This window comes from Pagrus major, chromosome 21, assembly GCF_040436345.1.
Source record: "Pagrus major chromosome 21, Pma_NU_1.0".
Taxonomy (NCBI): Eukaryota; Metazoa; Chordata; class Actinopteri; order Spariformes; family Sparidae; genus Pagrus; species Pagrus major.
The window spans coordinates 21318891-21336368 of record NC_133235.1 but is presented as its reverse complement, the minus strand read 5'-3'; the positions used below and the strand labels follow the sequence as shown (position 1 = coordinate 21336368).

At 42.0% G+C, this 17478-nt stretch overlaps 3 protein-coding genes across 5 annotated transcripts; 1 reads left to right on the top strand and 2 right to left on the bottom strand.

Annotated features, from left to right (window-relative positions):
- The first annotated feature begins 225 nt into the window (after positions 1–225).
- On the top strand, positions 226–8796 carry sharpin (SHANK-associated RH domain interacting protein). Of its 2 annotated transcripts, none has more exons than XM_073491204.1 (9): positions 226–694; positions 4249–4423; positions 5587–5679; positions 5770–5911; positions 6000–6090; positions 6172–6457; positions 7212–7315; positions 7791–7889; positions 7989–8796. In XM_073491204.1, the coding sequence occupies exons 1-9, from the start codon at positions 431–433 to the stop codon at positions 8040–8042; spliced, it is 1308 nt and encodes a 435-aa protein (XP_073347305.1). In that variant the 5' UTR covers positions 226–430; the 3' UTR covers positions 8043–8796. The 2 variants fall into 2 exon arrangements, with proteins under 2 accessions (XP_073347305.1, XP_073347304.1); XM_073491203.1 differs by having other exon boundaries at positions 7788–7889.
- A 370-nt stretch (positions 8797–9166) lies between these two features.
- On the bottom strand, positions 9167–13947 carry gpaa1 (glycosylphosphatidylinositol anchor attachment 1). 2 transcript variants are annotated; one of them, XR_012180610.1, is made up of 14 exons: positions 13872–13947; positions 13387–13497; positions 13061–13240; positions 12802–12913; positions 12513–12660; positions 12324–12425; positions 12013–12209; positions 11695–11891; positions 11415–11568; positions 11255–11326; positions 10957–11153; positions 10159–10329; positions 9766–10073; positions 9167–9369 (listed from the first exon to the last, which is right to left on the bottom strand). XR_012180610.1 is itself a non-coding variant. In XM_073491218.1 (13 exons), the coding sequence occupies exons 2-13, from the start codon at positions 13458–13460 to the stop codon at positions 9830–9832; spliced, it is 1848 nt and encodes a 615-aa protein (XP_073347319.1). In that variant the 5' UTR covers positions 13461–13497; positions 13872–13947; the 3' UTR covers positions 9167–9829. The 2 variants fall into 2 exon arrangements, 1 of the variants encoding a protein (XP_073347319.1); XM_073491218.1 differs by having other exon boundaries at positions 9167–10073.
- Positions 13948–14375: 428 nt separating this feature from the next.
- Positions 14376–17067, bottom strand: exosc4 (exosome component 4). The gene is made up of 3 exons (XM_073491522.1): positions 16835–17067; positions 15000–15206; positions 14376–14911 (listed from the first exon to the last, which is right to left on the bottom strand). The coding sequence occupies exons 1-3, from the start codon at positions 17003–17005 to the stop codon at positions 14552–14554; spliced, it is 738 nt and encodes a 245-aa protein (XP_073347623.1). The 5' UTR covers positions 17006–17067; the 3' UTR covers positions 14376–14551.
- Positions 17068–17478: the final 411 nt, after the last annotated feature.

Genomic DNA, 17478 nt, shown 5'->3' with positions numbered 1-17478 from the left:
TTTAATGTGATGGACAGCAAACAGTTTTAATCCACAGCCGGGTTTTTTCGGTTGCTCTGCTGTTATAAAGCGAAATAAAAAGAGAAAAAAATAAACGTTTATATTAATATTGTGTTTAATATAATTTTGAGTGCTGCTTTAGTGTGACTTATATGTGAGGTCGGATGCCTCACGCTCAAGTTTCTACGCGGACATAAATAAGAGACGTACCCCAGTACTTCCTGTTTTGTTTTTCTTTCGCTCCGTGCCTGCTCGGGTCGAGTCGATATGGAAGAAATTGCGAGGCGAGGAGACAACCACAGCCTGTCCGTGAAGAAACGCGGTCTCTCTGAACACCGTCGGACCTTATAAAGCAAACAGGAGCAGCGGGCAGCAGCAACACCTGCCGCGGGGCTTCCGACACCTTCTCCCCGCCTCTGGTGTCCGCGACATGGCTCTCAGCTCGGGCGGCTGGGCTCCTCCAGCCCCGGTCCCTGCCTCGTCTCAACAGGCTGCGTGCGGCGGGCCTGCGCCGACGGCTTGCTGCAGTACTGTTTTAATGTCAGTCCGGGTGTCGGTGTGCCATTCCGGGATCCGGCCCCTGTGCCTCCCCGGAGCGGGCAGCGAGGCTCTGCGCCTCCAGCTCAGCATGGACCCGAGCCGGGCCGGAGAGTTCCGACTGGCGCTACGAGATACGAGCGGAAACCGCAGTGTGGTGAGCTTTCACACGTACACCTGAGTGTTTAGACGTCGTGTTGTCGTTACCCGTTTTAAAGATGTTTGTCATGAACCCCCCCTTTTTTAAATCACATTTATATTTTATACCAGAATAGGCCCGTACACGCCATTTTATGGAGCCCAATACATGCAGCTCCACAGATTCAGATTTGTGGGTAAAATCACATCAGATTTCATTAAATGCATGTGGGTGTACTGCAACATGGCCCGAGGCTCTCCTAGAAGTGTTATGAGGATCTGCTTTTACATATATCCACCAAACAGACCGTAGATCAGCAGCATTTTAGCTTTCCTTCATCATTTGCTTCTCACTCACCTGACAATAACTACAAGTCAGTGATAATACATTATAGCTTATGCCACTTGAAAAGCATCAAATTGTAATAATAGAATATGTTTTCTCAGTTGCACTTTCATTTTCATACTTCCCATAACCATCACACCTTTAGTTTTAATAGAATCATAACATCATCGGGGGAAATCCTTCAACTGAACGTACTGATGAACCACTGCAGCGAGACTCTTCCAACTAACTCCAACTCTTTCCCTTTAATTGTGAACCCAGGACACTACCAGCTTTCAACCTTGTATTTGTCATATGTGACCTGACAAGACTTATAATACATGTGTCATCACAGTTGACACCTTGTGTCTTGTTGAACATCTTATTCATCCATTCAAACTTAACATTTGATTACTCAAGCATGGGCTGAGACTTATTTTTGTCCCCGAAACTCTTAACGATTCTTCTCACCACATAGCAGTGAGACAATCCTGAGATGTTAAACCTTGAAAATTGATTTTTGTGAGTATCCTTTTTAGCTGTGGCTTCTTTATTTACATCTGGGGTGACAAAAAGAGACTTTATTTGAGATAAAAAGTGTATTTGTTTAGTGACAAGTGTATTTGTTATCGTAGACAGTAAAACCGTTATAAATACCAATGTGGAACATTAGTGAGCATGAACAGGAAGTTTCGCGCCCCACAGACCCACTTTCAAAATAGATCAAAAGTGTATTTACCTACATGCTTTGCCACCGCTTCAGCCTACACCAATAACAATCAATGCAGGATTTACGGTAAATTGTCTGTATCCAACCTGAGCAGGAGAAACTGCTTTACCGCCCAACAGGACAACCAGTGTGTTACTTGTTAAAGGGACACTCCAACAATGATGTAACATTGCACTTCCATGAAGTCGGGGGGGGGGCCCCCCTGGAAAAAAATTTTTAATAAAGAAGTCTGTCAATGATTAGACCCTCCCTGCCAGCTAATCTTTCTCCTCTTTCAAACTCCACACTCCAAAATGTTAAAGTGTCAGGCCCAATTCAAGACAATGTCATAATATGGAGCGTTGTCAAAAATGTCACTACGTATCGATTCTGAATGTTTTTGAAACGGTTTCAACGGTCATATTCTGCAGTATCGATACTCCAGTGCCAGCTGCTTTTTTCCGCTCTCTTCTCCGACAGCCAGTTGTCTCACACGGCATCACTGCACACTGCAGTGTCCACATAGCCCGACCTCCTCCAGAAGTAAATTCACTTAAATGCTGTTGTTCTGAACCCACTTTACACAGACTTTATATTTATTTATTTTTTACCGAACATGGTTTCAAATATCAATATTTTTTAAGGTATTGTATCGTAGTTAGAAATCCCAGTAACGTGACAAAACTGGTAACACGTAAATTGATCCTCATCTGTAAAATATGTGGAGTGTCCCTTTTTAAATAGCTTAACCTAAATGATCAGTTGACGGTCACAATTGTCATCATGTAATTTTCAGTAAATAATTCAACATTGGCTCCTAAAAGATCGTAACTGCGCTGCATTCCTGTATAGGCTTTCCTCCTTGATATGACATGATAGAGGGGTCACACAGAGATACAATTAGGGATTATTTTCATTGTACGATTATTTTCTCGACTAATCGATTAGTTGTTTCGTCTGTAAAATGGTGAAGAATCGATCTGTTTTGTCCTCAAATGTTTTGTTTTGTCCATATCTCAAAGATATTCAGTTCAGTCATCATCATTTTTCACCAACCAGCAAACCTTTTTCTGTCTGACCTCTTTGCAAATAGGTGTCACTGTATCACGGTCTTGGCCTTACAGCCTTATTGCTGTTTCTTTATAATTTGTCTCTCTCTGAACTCACACTGTGCTTGTTGAACAGCATCTTTAGAGGATGCATTTATGCTCAGTTGTAGTGTGGAGCTAAAGTGATGAGTTGTTTGACAGAAAATCAATCTGCACATATTTTAATAATCTGCTTCTGTCTTTTCTTAATACTAAAATTGCAAATATTCATTGGTTTTCCTTGTCATAACTAATTGTAAACTTAATATTAGGCAGTTTTAGGCAGTTGGTTGAATAAAAATATCGTTTTGGACTGTTGGTTGGACAAAAGAAGACATTTTAAAACGTCACTTTGGGCTCCGGGAAGTTGTGATGAGCATTTTTCACAATTTCTGACATTTTACAGACTAAGCGATTAATTGATCAATCGTAAAAATAATCAGCAGATTATTCAATAATGAAAACTTTTGTTAGTTGCAACCTAGTTTCCTATTGAAGAGAAAGTATTCTTCACAGATTATTAGATAATTAGATCTTTTAGATGATATATGAAGGTAACTACAGGGCTGAACTGCTGAGACGCTGTGGGACTCATTTCAGTACAAGCTCAAGTTCTTTCAGTATTATGGGTGATTACTGTCAATGACTCCTGACTGTCGACGCACATGCTTGATCAAGCCTGAAGTTGACCTCACGTCGAACTCATCCTGTCTCACTTCATCCCAACTTGACTCACAAATCCGTCCTTTGTTTGTCAAGTTCACTATGTGCCGTGTTCCTTAAATATGACGGGCTCGCGGTCGGCTTTTCATCTGTAGAATCTCGAGTCAGACACATTTCCCCCCCTGACACTTGAGATGCTTCTTGATTTGCATGGCGCTCCTTTGATCCCAGCTTCTTTTAGCTTGTCTGTTGGAGCTGGCAAACTTTTCGTACACACTCATATCAGAGTGTGTGTGCACACACTCTCTGGCAGCAGGCAAATCCCTCCTTGCTGCTTTTGTCTACCCACAACAAACATCAGTGCCCTAATGACTCCCTCTATACCCACAGTGAATGTTAGAGGGCAGATTATGTGTAAAATGTCTGTGCGCTGCAAAACTCAGAACTCCACTAGCCTTCTGACATATTTAAGAGGATTATTTCCTTTTTTTAATACTATAATACTCTTGAGGTGCAGTTTGCACTTTATTTTGTATTGAATTTTTTGTCAAATGTAAAGGTGGATATAAACAATTAAGAAAAGGTCATCAGTAATGTTCTACCATATATGTATTTACAAATGCCCAAAGCTGCCTTCATTTGTCGAGGAATTCAACGTAATTTTTCTTCTTTCCAAAAGAAAACGCAAAATGCTCTAATAGTCATCAGAAAACTATTCTGCATCTATTTTGATAATTGATAAATAGTTTGCTAATTGACACCATGTTTTTTTTGTTTTTCACCCTCAGTTCATTGCAGAGTTTGACCTGCGCTCAGTGCAGTATGAGGTCAAGTCCCCTCGCTGCCACGAGATGCGTCTCGCTGCTCCGCCCCACGACTGCATCCGCTTCAACTTCCGCTGCGACCGTGAAGCGGAGGAGTGGGCCACGGTGGTGATGTCATCGCTTAGAGAGGCACACAGAGGTCAGTTTGACGACTGCTCTCTTTATTCCTCACCATGCTTTGTTTACAATGAACTGTGATTTCTGTTCAGATGGATCAGACATTTGTTGATATTTTAATAATACCTAAATGAATAACAATTTATCACAGTCAAACATACATTTCATTTAAACTTAAGAATATATATGTATAAATTATATCAGTTTTTAATAAACAGCACAACACTTATAACTATGCTGAATATAATTTTTGAGAAAAACAGACAAATTTAACTACACTTTAACTACATTCTTTATTTACATTATATGTTCTTCCCATGTAAGAGTGTTTATGTGTATTGTGCTTGTTAAATAGATTAGTGGCTGTCCTAGGATTGGAATATGCCAAAAGAAAGATTGGCATCAATAGACAAACTGGATTTAGCAAGAAAAACTATAGTCAAGAAACACAGCATGTCATCTGTGGCCTCGGGTGAATAAAAGGGACAAATAAAGAAATCTGTGAAAAGTTTAAAAACAGATTTGGCCTGCAAGCAAAGTAAACAGGAAGGATGTTGGTGGCTGTTTGGCCACCTAAAAGTGGTGGTGGTTTGTTTTGTTCAGGTACAAATGCAACTCAAACAATTAATCAATTACTTTTAAAGTCCAGTGTGTAGGGTTTAGTGGCATCTAGTGATGAGTTTGCAGATTGCAGCCAACTGAACAACCCTCTTCTCGCTCTCCCTGCGCTAGCTGCTAAAAACATGAAAAACACGAGAGGTCCTCTCTAGAGCCAGTGTTTGGTTTGTCCATGCTGGGTTACTGTAGAAACACGACGGACTCCGTGGAAGAGGAACCGCTCCCTCTGTAGATATAAAGGGCTATTTATATTGTAATGGAAAAACCGCTGTCCTTTCTTTTAGATTATTATACAATAATGAATATAATATTAATTTCTGTCCCTAAATCCTGCACACTGGACATTTAAAGTGTGGTGGGTGTAAATTAAATACACGTAAGGACATACGTGTGTTTCTGTGACCTTAATACAAAAGAGACATGAAAAAGGTTTTGCTGATATGTAAGTTTCCTTTATCAGCCAAGTACAGCTAGAATAAATACTGATATCAGTTGATATAGTGTTGTGTTGACAGCCACGTGTTTTCAGCACTTCTGTAACAAAGTCTCTCGTTTCTCCTCTGACAGTTGCAAATATTAACACATGTGAATCAGATGGCAGACACAACCACACAGGAGCAGCTGTGGAGCAGTGGAGCTCAGCCTCCCTGCCACTCACCGGTGGGTTTATCTGCTTACCTTCATGTATTTTCCTCTTTTCTCTCTGCTCATAACATGCTCTAAAACTGTCACTTTTGATTTTTTTTATAGAGGAGCTTTGTTTGGAGCTCACCAGGGCGATTGAAGCCGGTGACACGCAAGCCGCTTCACAACACGCATCCGCTCTGGCTCGGCAGAGAGCAGCGCTGACGATTCAACTGTCTGAAAAGAACTACGCAGACGGAGAAATCGGGTGAGAGATGAGTAGATTTGTTCAAGGTCGTTATGACTGATGCTTCTTCTAGGTTGTTGCAGCTCATATTTCCATGTCTGTGTTGCAGTTTATCCGTGGTAGTGGAGGATGTTTCGTCATCCTGTTGTGTCACAGTGAAAGTCTTTCCTTACATGACTGTGGCTGCACTCAAGCAACAGGTCAGAAATCTACCAATCAACCAATAATTATTAAATGAGTGTAACAGATTTTCATTCGCTCACTCCTACCCTCTTCTTCAGGTGTTTCTCGAGTATGGCTTCCATCCTCGTGTGCAGCGCTGGGTGATCGGTCAGTGCTTGTGCACCGAGCCGAGGTCGCTGGCCTCCTACGGGGTGCAGAAGGACGGCGATACAGCATACCTGTACCTGATCTCCGCCCGACAAGCCCGTATCACCCGCCAGCTGTTCCAGCAGGACCTGGAGAGCGCCCTCCTCGCCCCACCTCTCCCGCCAGGCAACGGACCCACATCCCAAGACTGGAGGGGTTACAGCACCCTGCCCTCGAGGCTACCCCACAACAACCAGGGTGAGTTCAACAAATGTTTCCGCCCTGTCACAGAACATTTTTAGGATTTAAAATTCTAAATATGAGGTTAAAGTGCTGTCATCCAGCCTTAAGAATGTTCAAGGGTGTTCATGTTCACATTGGGTGGACAGGACACATTTTTATTCCTAGTCTCCATGACAGTGAAGCAGTGGACCAAAACATGCAGGCGGAGCAGGAATCTTTGAGTCAAACTGCAGTTTTCTGCACTGACCCAGTTAGTCACTTGACCTCAATCCTTTAGCTCATGTGTTCGACTTCCTAAAGACCAGACTGAAGGCAAACACTCCTTAAAGCCCAGCTGAACATCTTCAGAGTAAATATTAAGTATCCAGTGGCGTCTGTGGACTTTCGAGACTCTAGCCATACAGTGTACTACAGTACAGGTTTGGTCAGTTATTCATTAATTTCATCATCCACACAAAGATGTGAAAATCTTAGAAAATCACATAAGTTGTCAGTATTTTTGCTCTTCTTGTAGTGTTTGAAAATCTCTAAAAGTTAATTTCATTCTGTCTTTTCTTCTTATGTTGTAAATCTGATTTGGATGTAAGCCTGGTCACTTGGTCAACGTGGTCAACCTTGCAGTGATTGTTTGATTTCAAAGCCAGTGTGCTGAAGTACTACAGAAACACCAGACAAAATATGTCCAACTATTTTTTGAATCTCATTCTGAATGCTTTATTCAAATTAGAGAAAGCACACAGCTCTATAAACTTGCTTTTGTCAACTTCAGGCAGCACCGGTGGAGGAAGCGACAGACCAGGTGACATCAAAGATGTCCTTGACATCGAGCATCTGCAGCTGAATGATCAGACCAACAAAGCCAATAAAACACAGGTATGTTTGCAGTCTATACTGACGGTGAGGCAGTAGACATGATGAGAGTAAGTTATAGTTTGATTTTTAACTTTTGCTCCACCTTGTACTCATCGGTGCATTTGTATGGTGCATAGTATTTTAGATTTCCCAATCTCAGTATTGACATGGTGATCCTCAAGGACAAAATAGTCTTGATCTAGTGCTAGTTACAATAGTCACACAGTCTAGTCCAGTGTAATAGTGCTATTTCCAAGTTTTTCACCCTATTCATTTATAAGAAATGTAAAGAGAAGTGATCCTAGAGTAAAACCCTGTGAGTATTTTTTAGAAGCTCCCAACAATGGTTTTGTTCGGATTTTGTAAATACTTTTCTACCTTAACACTGGACAAGCTGCTACTTGATCGTGTAGAGAGGCAAGGCTAATACATATAGACGTGGTTTGGTAGAAATGATTCCTCTTTAAATCTGTGTGAACTCACATCCTCTCAGCAGACAGAGTGGGCTTGCCCCTCATGCACTTTCATCAACAAGCCGTCCCGCCCGGGCTGCGAAATCTGCGCTACAGCCAGACCTGACACACACATCCAGCAGGTACAGGTGCATAAACATCTGACAATCAATACTTTTGTACTGCTCTAAAATTTTCCCTCAGTGACGGTCTCCTTTTCTGTCTTTTATTCTCTCTCACAGGAGAGAGGAAGGAGAGAGGATCGAGGAGAGTCTGGTTTAAGCAGCAGCAGCTGACTGCACATCACCGCTGTGTGGTCGCCATGTCTCATCCACTTACCCACACATACACACACACATGGAGCGAGGATGCTAAATGTGCCATGTACATGTTGACAAAAATACTCACATAAAGACTGTCAAGTGCACTGAGAGTCCTCTGACAGCTGGCCGGCTGCTGAAGACGTTTGAAGCACTGTAGCATGACGCAGAGTGGCACTGGCCGAGGCTCTGACGATGAACTGCAGACAGAGCGCGCCAGCTTTAACCATTGGACATGACCATGACATACATTTGAGCTTGGCCTGATCTCTTTATTTATTTTACAGGGTATGTGTGGTGCAGACAACAGACAGCCTAATATTTATTTTAGGTGAGAGAGACGTCACGCGCGTTCTTTTGCATTTGATTGCAGCCGAAGACGAGGGGGCATTCAGTTTCTGCCGACTGTGAAGTGAGAGGAGAGGTGAAGCCTTGTGCAATACCCTGTTCTGTTTGTTAGTGCGTCACCTGCTGGTGCCATAAATAATGTTGGAAGCCATGGCTGTGAAGAGAGGGTGTGTTTACAGGGTTGTCAAGTGCTTTTATTTTTTATAACATCGTATCGAGTGTATTATTTTTAACAAGCTGCATTGAGTAATTGATGTACATTTTAGCGGTTGATCTAATTTTACTCAATTCTGAGCTGTGACAGCAATGGAATGATTTGTTTTCAGTACATAATACTGTAAAAACTTGCATTAGCTGAATAAACATAATGGAACTAAACAAATCCAGTTTGTCTATTGATTTATTGTCCTTGATAGAATAATTGTATTTATACACCCAATTTTAAGTGTACTTCTCAAAGGACACTGATTTTACAGATGAAGCTCAGTTTATCTGAGTACTTCTCGGCCTGGGATACACTAGTGTAATCTCAACAGTGTCTCTGGAGGGAATTTTCCAAAGTCTAAGAAAATGAAAGCATCTTTGAGTTTGCTTTAGGATTTAAATTTTTAGCAGAAGAGCTTGTTTTTCATTTCAACATGGAGTTTGAAAGATGTTCGTGTCAGATCGGAGACTCGTGAGACATTAACATGGGCGTCTCATCCTTCTCATCTACGTACGTTCCACGGTATTGAACACACAACATGATAATTAAATTTTTCAGTCTTTTAATTTGGCATTTATAAATATGAAATAAACATGTTTCAAAGAATGTTATCAAAACAAGTATAAAAATATCGGACGTAGTGATGGCTTCTTCAACAGATGCAGATGTACAGACATGTTATAAGGAGACGGACTACGAATCGAACGGGATGTTTCTTCCATTTCAGCATCCGTTTCACCCATCACCATCCTGCCAGACAGAACAAAAGAGCTAAAAAGCAGTGCAGTCGTTTTCTTTATGTACCACAAACAAAGGCAATCGCAACACAAAATCCTTAAAAAACCTTCAATGAAATTATTTTACAGAAAGCAACTCAACCGTGAAAAAAGATCTCCCCATTTTCAACTTATAATTTGTGAGATTTACAGTACAAAACATTCCATTCTGCTTAGTTTATCAAGCAAACCCTTTTTTCTTGAACGTTTTAAGAATGAAATACTTGGAGTTGATCTTGAAATACCAGCAAAATGTCCAAAAAAAGGCAATCACTGCATTATTTCCAATTCAACAACAGATAATCATCTTCTTTTCCAATCTCTCCAGTGGATTTAACTGTCATTCACATTCCCCACAGTGAAGACAAACCTGAGAACACCTCAGAGAGATTTTCTCCCCATGAAAGCCTTCAGTAGTCCTGTGCGACTGGCCTTTACATCCAGAAGAGGATGTTCCAGAAAAGCAGCCAGCAAGGATACACCAGCAGGGCTATGAGCGGGTAAACCAGAGAGCCGTACAGTAAGTGGTCCAGAATGCCCTGTGAGATCACTGACAGGTAGAGCAGCCAACCGTCCAGGAAGCTGATGGGCACTTCCTGCAGCTCTTGGAAGAAAAAGACTGAAAAGAGGAGTGTGCAGGCTGGGCTGAGGATGATCAGGATGAAGGCCGATAGAACCCTAAAGGAAGAAGAAGAGGAGAGTGAGGTTTACCTAACAGATGGTGGTACAGAGAGAGTAACAGTGGCCACAGAGTGCATTTTACTTTGGTACGTGGGGTGTGACGAAGGCAGCCACAGGCACCAGGGTGAGAGCCAGGATGAAGCCCAGGGAGAAGTTAATGAGGGCGGTGCAGCCCAGCAGCACGGCCAGGTACAGCACAGCGACCAGCTTCAGCACCCTCCAGCCCTGCTCCGTCCCCTCGCCTGACAGGAGCCTTTAACAAGCACACGACAAACAGCTCACTCTCCTGCATCACAGCTGAACAAGTTTCCCAGGGTCATTTAGGTTCTGAGCTGGTGACATGATATTCAGAAATAATTTTAAGGCCTGTGGTTGTCATTTTTATTCTGTTTGGGCTTTTAAATCGATTATAATCAGAATATTAGGCTTTATGTAAGCTGGTGATACTCGAGGCAAAAAAATCATACTTAAATGTGTGAGTGCATTCCTGCTTTTAATCTGTTGTCACATGTTCACAAAAGCAGGTATTTTTTGTAAGCTCAATGTTAATGTAATTGCTGCTAGTGCTGGGCGATATGGCCTAAAAATAATACTGCAATATTTTAAGGCTATATCATGATACACAATATATATCGCCATATTTTGAAATCTCCTCAAAAGCACTTCATAAATATGGGTGATATGATTGCTGAGAAAAATCCATCAGCAATGTGGACGACATGTGAAACAAATTAGAGGATTCTACTCAGCAGCACATGGTGAGTGATTCGGCTTTCTGAGCTGACTCTAATTTGATTCTGACTGTCTTTAAGACTAACAAACATTAAAAAGGTAAAAAAAAATAGATACAGAATGTCAAAAATCAGTGTGGTGTAGCTACCTGTTTGTGTTATGAGGCAAAGCCAGGCCGGCTGTGTAAACAGCAATGGCTGTCAGGACCACAGCCTCGGTCTCAGACACCGGGAAGTGTTCCACAGCCATCTCCTGAAAGTGGATCGGCAAGTAGTAGAGAGCTACTCCGGTCAGATGGCTGATCACCAGTGGAGTCAACACTGACAGTACTCCTGGACTGGACATCTGAGAGGAGGCAGATTTGATTAAAGTGGTGATTTAATAAACTCTAGACAAGTAAATTGTCTGATTTCTGTCCTGTTTGTTAAAATATGCGTGCGTCTAACCTGCTCAGTGTCAACCACTCCATCTTCTGTTCTTGGCGGAGGAGCCGCAAGTTGAACCCACAGGTCTAAGGCCTGTATCATAGTCAAGGGCAATTGAGTAATATTTATCGTATTTTTAAGATTTCATCAAACTAAAAGTGAAATAATTGCGAAAGGATACACGGAGCAGCAGGATGATGGCAAGGAGGCCGAAGGCTGGCATGTAGTAACCAATGGACACGAAGTGAGAGAGGGAAGGCATGAGGTAGAAGAAGTAGGACTGGTGCAGGCGCTCTAAGAGGTTATTCAGTTTACGATACATTCCCTCCAGGAGCCTAGAAGATATTTATGATGAAAAATGAAGAAATCACAAAATCAGAAGAGTGTCACCTTATGAAGAGGATGGTTACAAACAACAGCACATGAAAAAACTAAATTCAGTATACTCTTCTAGCTCTGACCTGCCGACGGTGGAGGCGTCAGTCTTGTATTGACGGAAACTGTTGATGCCCTTGATGGTGGCGGCCTCGATGTGATACCGCAGGAAAAGGCCATGATCCCCCCAAGGGCGCCCGCTGGCCTGCTTCATCACCATCAGCATCATGGTCTGAACTGAGTGGCTGTAGCCCGACACACTGTCCCAGTCATTCCTCTGCAGCTGTCGGAACATCCGGAGAGAACAGCGGGATTAAAAACTTCCCCACGTCATGACAGCCTGCTCACTGAACACATAGTGGAGGAGAAAATGTGTTTCTACTACGTCTCATCACGAGCCTCACCTTGCCCTGGATGGTGCAGAGGACTCCGATCTTCTGACAGAAAGCGTAGAAGAGGTTTGCTAAATCCAGGTTGGGGAGCTGGCCGTTTAGACCTTCCAGGACCAGGTCCATACTGGTGATGACATCACTGCTGAGCTCCAGGGACAGAGCTGCCTGGATTGAACCACCGCGACCTTGAAGTGGGGACCAGTCCATACCTGTATGCACCGTTAGAGTAGAAAAATCGACTGAGGAACACAGTCTTTGTCTTTTTAATGAGTTCTACATTAACGGTGTCGACTACCAAGAAATGTATTTCTGCTGGTGATTACCTGTAGTGTTGGTGTGGTGGTAGCCCTCCAGCCAGGCCTGCATACCAATCAGATCATGCTCATTGATGAGAAAGATGATGTCTTTGGCCCAGTAAATCTGATCTATTGAGGAACACAGTTGTCATTAAACAAGAAATGCCCCTGCAATGTCACTTAAATAGCAGAGAGAGACGTGGGTTCTGTACTCACTCCTGAAGTACTGTGCCAAGCCGAGTAGCAGCCCCACTGCCTGGTTGTTGTTGTCGCCCGGGGTGCAAGGGGCACTCAGCACCAGGGCTTCAGTGCGTGGAGCTCTGGGGGCCCTAAGGATCCCATATACATTCGTGCCTCTCACCATCTGAGAGGAGAGAGGATGGAGTAGGATGAAAAAGAGTCATGGAATATGCATAGAAACACTATTAAAAACAGTTTGGAGTAGAAAAGTGAGAGAAAGGGCACCTAATACAAGCATTTTATATGTATTCAATCATACACTTACATATCTCTCTTTGTTTTCATCAGGGAAGGGCAGCGTGCGAGAGAACCTCTGGGTAAACACCTCCAACCCTCGAGCCTGCATGGTCTTCACCAGCCAATCCACTGGCATCCCACTGCAGAGAAATAATTAGATTAGACTGGCGGACTGGGAGAAAATTGAGAAGACTCAGATCAGACACTCCAATTTCTTGAAAACCAGTCATCACATCAAATCTGCATTATGAGTTGATATGTCATTGATGTTGTGTCTTGACCCTTACCCAGCTTTCTTCTTATGAGCTGAAAACTCTCTGCCCGTGGCCAGCGCCCTCTCCCCCGATGGAAAGCGCTCCTCCACCATGGTAGAGCCCATGGCATTCTCTGACATGTACGTCCGCAGAGTGAACGGCTCAAATGCTAACCCCATGAACCAGGCCACACCCGCCATGTAGCACACCACACTAAGATGGAGGGATGGAGTAAAGATGACAGAAATCATACAAGTTAAAAGGGCATATTTGATATAATAATTAAGCACAAAACTGGCTTTAAATTTGTGCATTTCAGATTTCACTTCGCTCATTTATCTTAAATGACTCAAACTCACCAGATTGGAGCATTGAGGCGGGTTAGCAGGCTGATCAATGCCCGTCTTCTGTTCGGGTCAGACAGCAGTCCCATGTTGTTGCAATGTAGTAAAGCCCGGATACAGTGGACCCTGAAGGCAGCACAGACACTGTCACTGTACCTATCGACTATATTCTTTAAATACGTTATTATAGATCGATTATTACTGAGGTAGACAATCGCGAAACAGGATATCATGAGTTTTATCTATCTTTCTACGACGGTTGCAATATCCACATGCAGGTTATTATAGCGGTTTCCTTGTAGTCCGAGCTGAAAAATCGGTCTCTGTCACCCATTGTCATGGTATTGACAGCTTCGGTTAGCTTGCTGCTAGCTATCTAGCCGGCTAGCTTCGCGGGACGGTAAAATGTTTTTAAACCATTGTTCTCAATGAATGTGAATATTATTAACGGTGACGTGGTTAAATGCTTCATATTTCACATAATATGTAAAAAGACATACCTTTTTTCAGGGTGCAGCGGGTCACATCCACCTGCAGAGGTGGGGCTTGATCACAGCAGCCGTTGCTAAATGTTTCTCAATTTCCTTGTTCCTGTGGGAACGTTAATGCGGCGGACCGATTTCCGGTCACGCAATAAAACAAAATAAAACAAATCAATATAAAAAAGAAACAATGTGATCTAACAGAAACAAAAGTGAGGAAGAAAATACCTTCTCACAACCGGAAAAATAAATTGGTTACTTTATTATTTATTTATTTTACCTACACAATTTCTGTTACAGAGAAGAACTGTTTCAAAATGTATTTGTAAGGTTACATAGCCCCTATATCCTCCTTTTATTGCTGTTTACAGACAATGCTGATGTACACAAACATTTAACAGCATATAAAATATATTTTCTTGTGATGCATTTGGTAGTTGTTGCTTGTTTTTGAAGACACTACCCTTTTGTTTGCATTAAATAATACAACCACTCGCAAATGAACAAGCAGAGCACAAATGATTCAGGGTTTACGTATTTATTGTTCGAATCTCTACACATATACTGTACAAAAGTATAATTGCCATGAATTCATAAAAAAAGTATTCACTCCATCATTCCTCTCCATAAAGTCCAATAACACTTTCTGGTTGGAACCAAAACCACAGTCCAGATGTTCACCTCTCCTCCTGTCTTCTTCACTCTCCGGTGAGCACAGAAACTTCTTGGAGATGTTGTCGCACCACCTCATCCAGCACCTTGCTCACACCTTTACAAGCTGTCATGGCGGCTTCGATCAGAGCCTCCAGGTGGTCCTGATGTAGTCTGGCGTCCATCTGCAGCAGGGCGATCTGTCCACCCCGGGGCAGCAGCGCTAAGGCCAGAGAGCTCACTCCTCCGCTTTCCTCTGCGTAGCAAAGGTCAGCGAGGGGCGTCTCGTCCACAAACCCGACCGTGCAGGCACACACGTAGTCCCGCATGGGGATGCCGGCGTCAATCACAGCCAGAGTGGCAGCGTTCACACACACGCTGTAGTTCCCTCCGTCTGACTGCAGAATCTGTTGGGGAAGACGAGATTTCATGCGTTTCAGCTCAATAAAAATCTTCATGTTACATCAAATCCACCTCTCATTGTCCCACATTTACCTTGACGTAGATGTCTATTTGAGAGCGTGGGTACAGCTGGGTCATCACAGCAGCTTCAAACGTCTGCTTCAGGTGGAGGCTCATCTCGGTAGACTTGCGGTCACCATGCGGCCTCCTCTTCCTCTCTGCTGTGCTGAAGGTGGCCATGCTGTACTGACAGTTGATGACAGCTCGATCGTGACGAGTCCGGCTGCGCGAACCTCGCATCTAGGAGTGACAAGCATGTCATGTCTCAAGGCTTTCTCTATTCAATGTATCGATTAAGATTTTATTACACTCAGTGGCCACTTTATCAAGTATGCCTATAAATCCAGTGCAATCCAACAATAACGATGTTCAGTTTTGACTGAAAATAGCTTTATTATTGAGGTTGTAGTATGCAGTGTAGGTAACTGCATTATATTGAGAGGTGAGGCCCAACCCATTTACAAATATGAGCAAGTTATTATTTTAAGATAACGCAGTCCAGAACAATACACCACTACAATCTCAGGAATAAAAATATGGTTTAATTAAGTCGTTTAAAAAAAGATTTTGTTTGTTTGTATTGTGATATTAACTTTAACCATACCATCCAGCCTGGATTTAATGATTGTGTATTTAGCTGTTAGGTTGACAAACAAGCCCTCAAACTAATTTAGGCACTAATTTGGTCTATGGTGACTTATAACTAGGCACATGTTTTTCTTTCAGGACTGACAGAGATACCAATTATTAGTAATCCAGGAATTGGATATACATTTACAAGAAATATAATAATCTCAGGCTCAAGTTGACATTAACTAGTGATGGTCTACAATTTACTCAAGTACTGTACTTGTGTACAATTTTGAGGTACTTTGCTTCAGTATTTCCATTTTCTGCTACTTTCAGTTCACTTTTCACACTTTCAGTTTCACATTTATTATTATTTACTTTGCAAATTGATCAGCTATCAAGTGTGACATCAGACAGTGTTGTGGACACGGAGACCACAGAGTGATGACCACTAACAGAGAAAGGATGCTGCATCAGAGCCAAACGTACTGCATTTTTTAAATATACTTATTTAATCGTCAATCAGACATAAAAATCATCAGCCCTGATAATCGGCCAGACCAGTAATCAGTGCACCTCTACTTGTAATGGGCATTGTTTGACAGTTTTATTGTAAATAAATACTTGATTGATCTGGTATTTTAGTATTTCTGAAGAATTTTGAAACCTTAATGAGACCTTTTACAATAATGATAGATATATGGACATGACCTGAGATGGGACCCAAGGAAAAGTGGCGAAAACTGAATTGTCTGTTGAGAAATGAAGGACTATACCTCTGTGCCATATGTTTAATATATAATTAACTGCAATTTCTGTTAACAGAGCCTGAGAGTCAAATGTATCTATTGTTTTTGTTTTATTTATTTAAGATAATTCAATCTTTTTTGTTTACATTCCATCATTTCCTGCATACTGATGTCTGAATATTCTTAAAAATCAAAAGTAAATTGCTCTTTGAAAGGCTGTATGTGCATGCTATTATATCATCATTATATATGTGACATAAAATGATCTTTTTATGATCACAGTTGTTATAAAAGGCTTAGCTTTAATTCAGTTATTTAAGTATTACTGACCAGAACACTTAAAAACAGTATGCTGGACAATGTTGTTCTCTGCTGCAGCATCATGGAAGCGTTGTTTCTGTGTACAACACATACTGGACTGTCCAAGACAACATGAATACGCTTACAATCATTTACAGTTACATTAATGGCATTTCCTCTGCAGTTAACAGCAGTTTTAGGTTGTTGCTGTTGGCTAACCCACAGCCCTCAGTCCATGATGCTCCTTACTTCATGAGGACCGTACACCACAGCCAGAGCCTTCGTGTTTCCCTGCTCTAGATACGCAGAACCGTCGGCCTGAGCGAACACTCCCATTCGGGCCTGGACCTTCCGCAGCTCGGTGGCTTTTCTTCCATCTAGACGGTATCCCTGGTCAGACAGCAGCTCCAGACCCGCCATGTTTCCGCAAACTTCGAATGAACAGCGACGCAACGCCCCACGTGTCCGTCGCTGTACTACATTACCCATACACCCACTAGCTGGAAGGACTACGGCAAGCCGCACGGCCCAGAATTAACAAGCTGGGATAAATAGCTACACATGGGAAGAGCGTTTTATAATTAGTGTACCTGAATTAAGCGGTCGTTTTGTATTGCGCTATAGTTATCATTCAGTATAATAAAGATATTTATAGAAGAGAAAACTTGTTTCTTAAAAGAGTAAAATAAAACTGGCAGAAAGTGTATAACCTATCCTTTCTTATTAGATCAAATGAATTCCTAACTATATTTCAAAATCAACAACAAAAAATGTATATGGTTTTGGACTCATATAACCCTTTGAATATAATTTAAATATAATTTGGTCTTCTAGTTTGGAATTTTTTAACCTATTCTTCACTCTTTTCACATTTAGATTTTTTTGGCACTCTA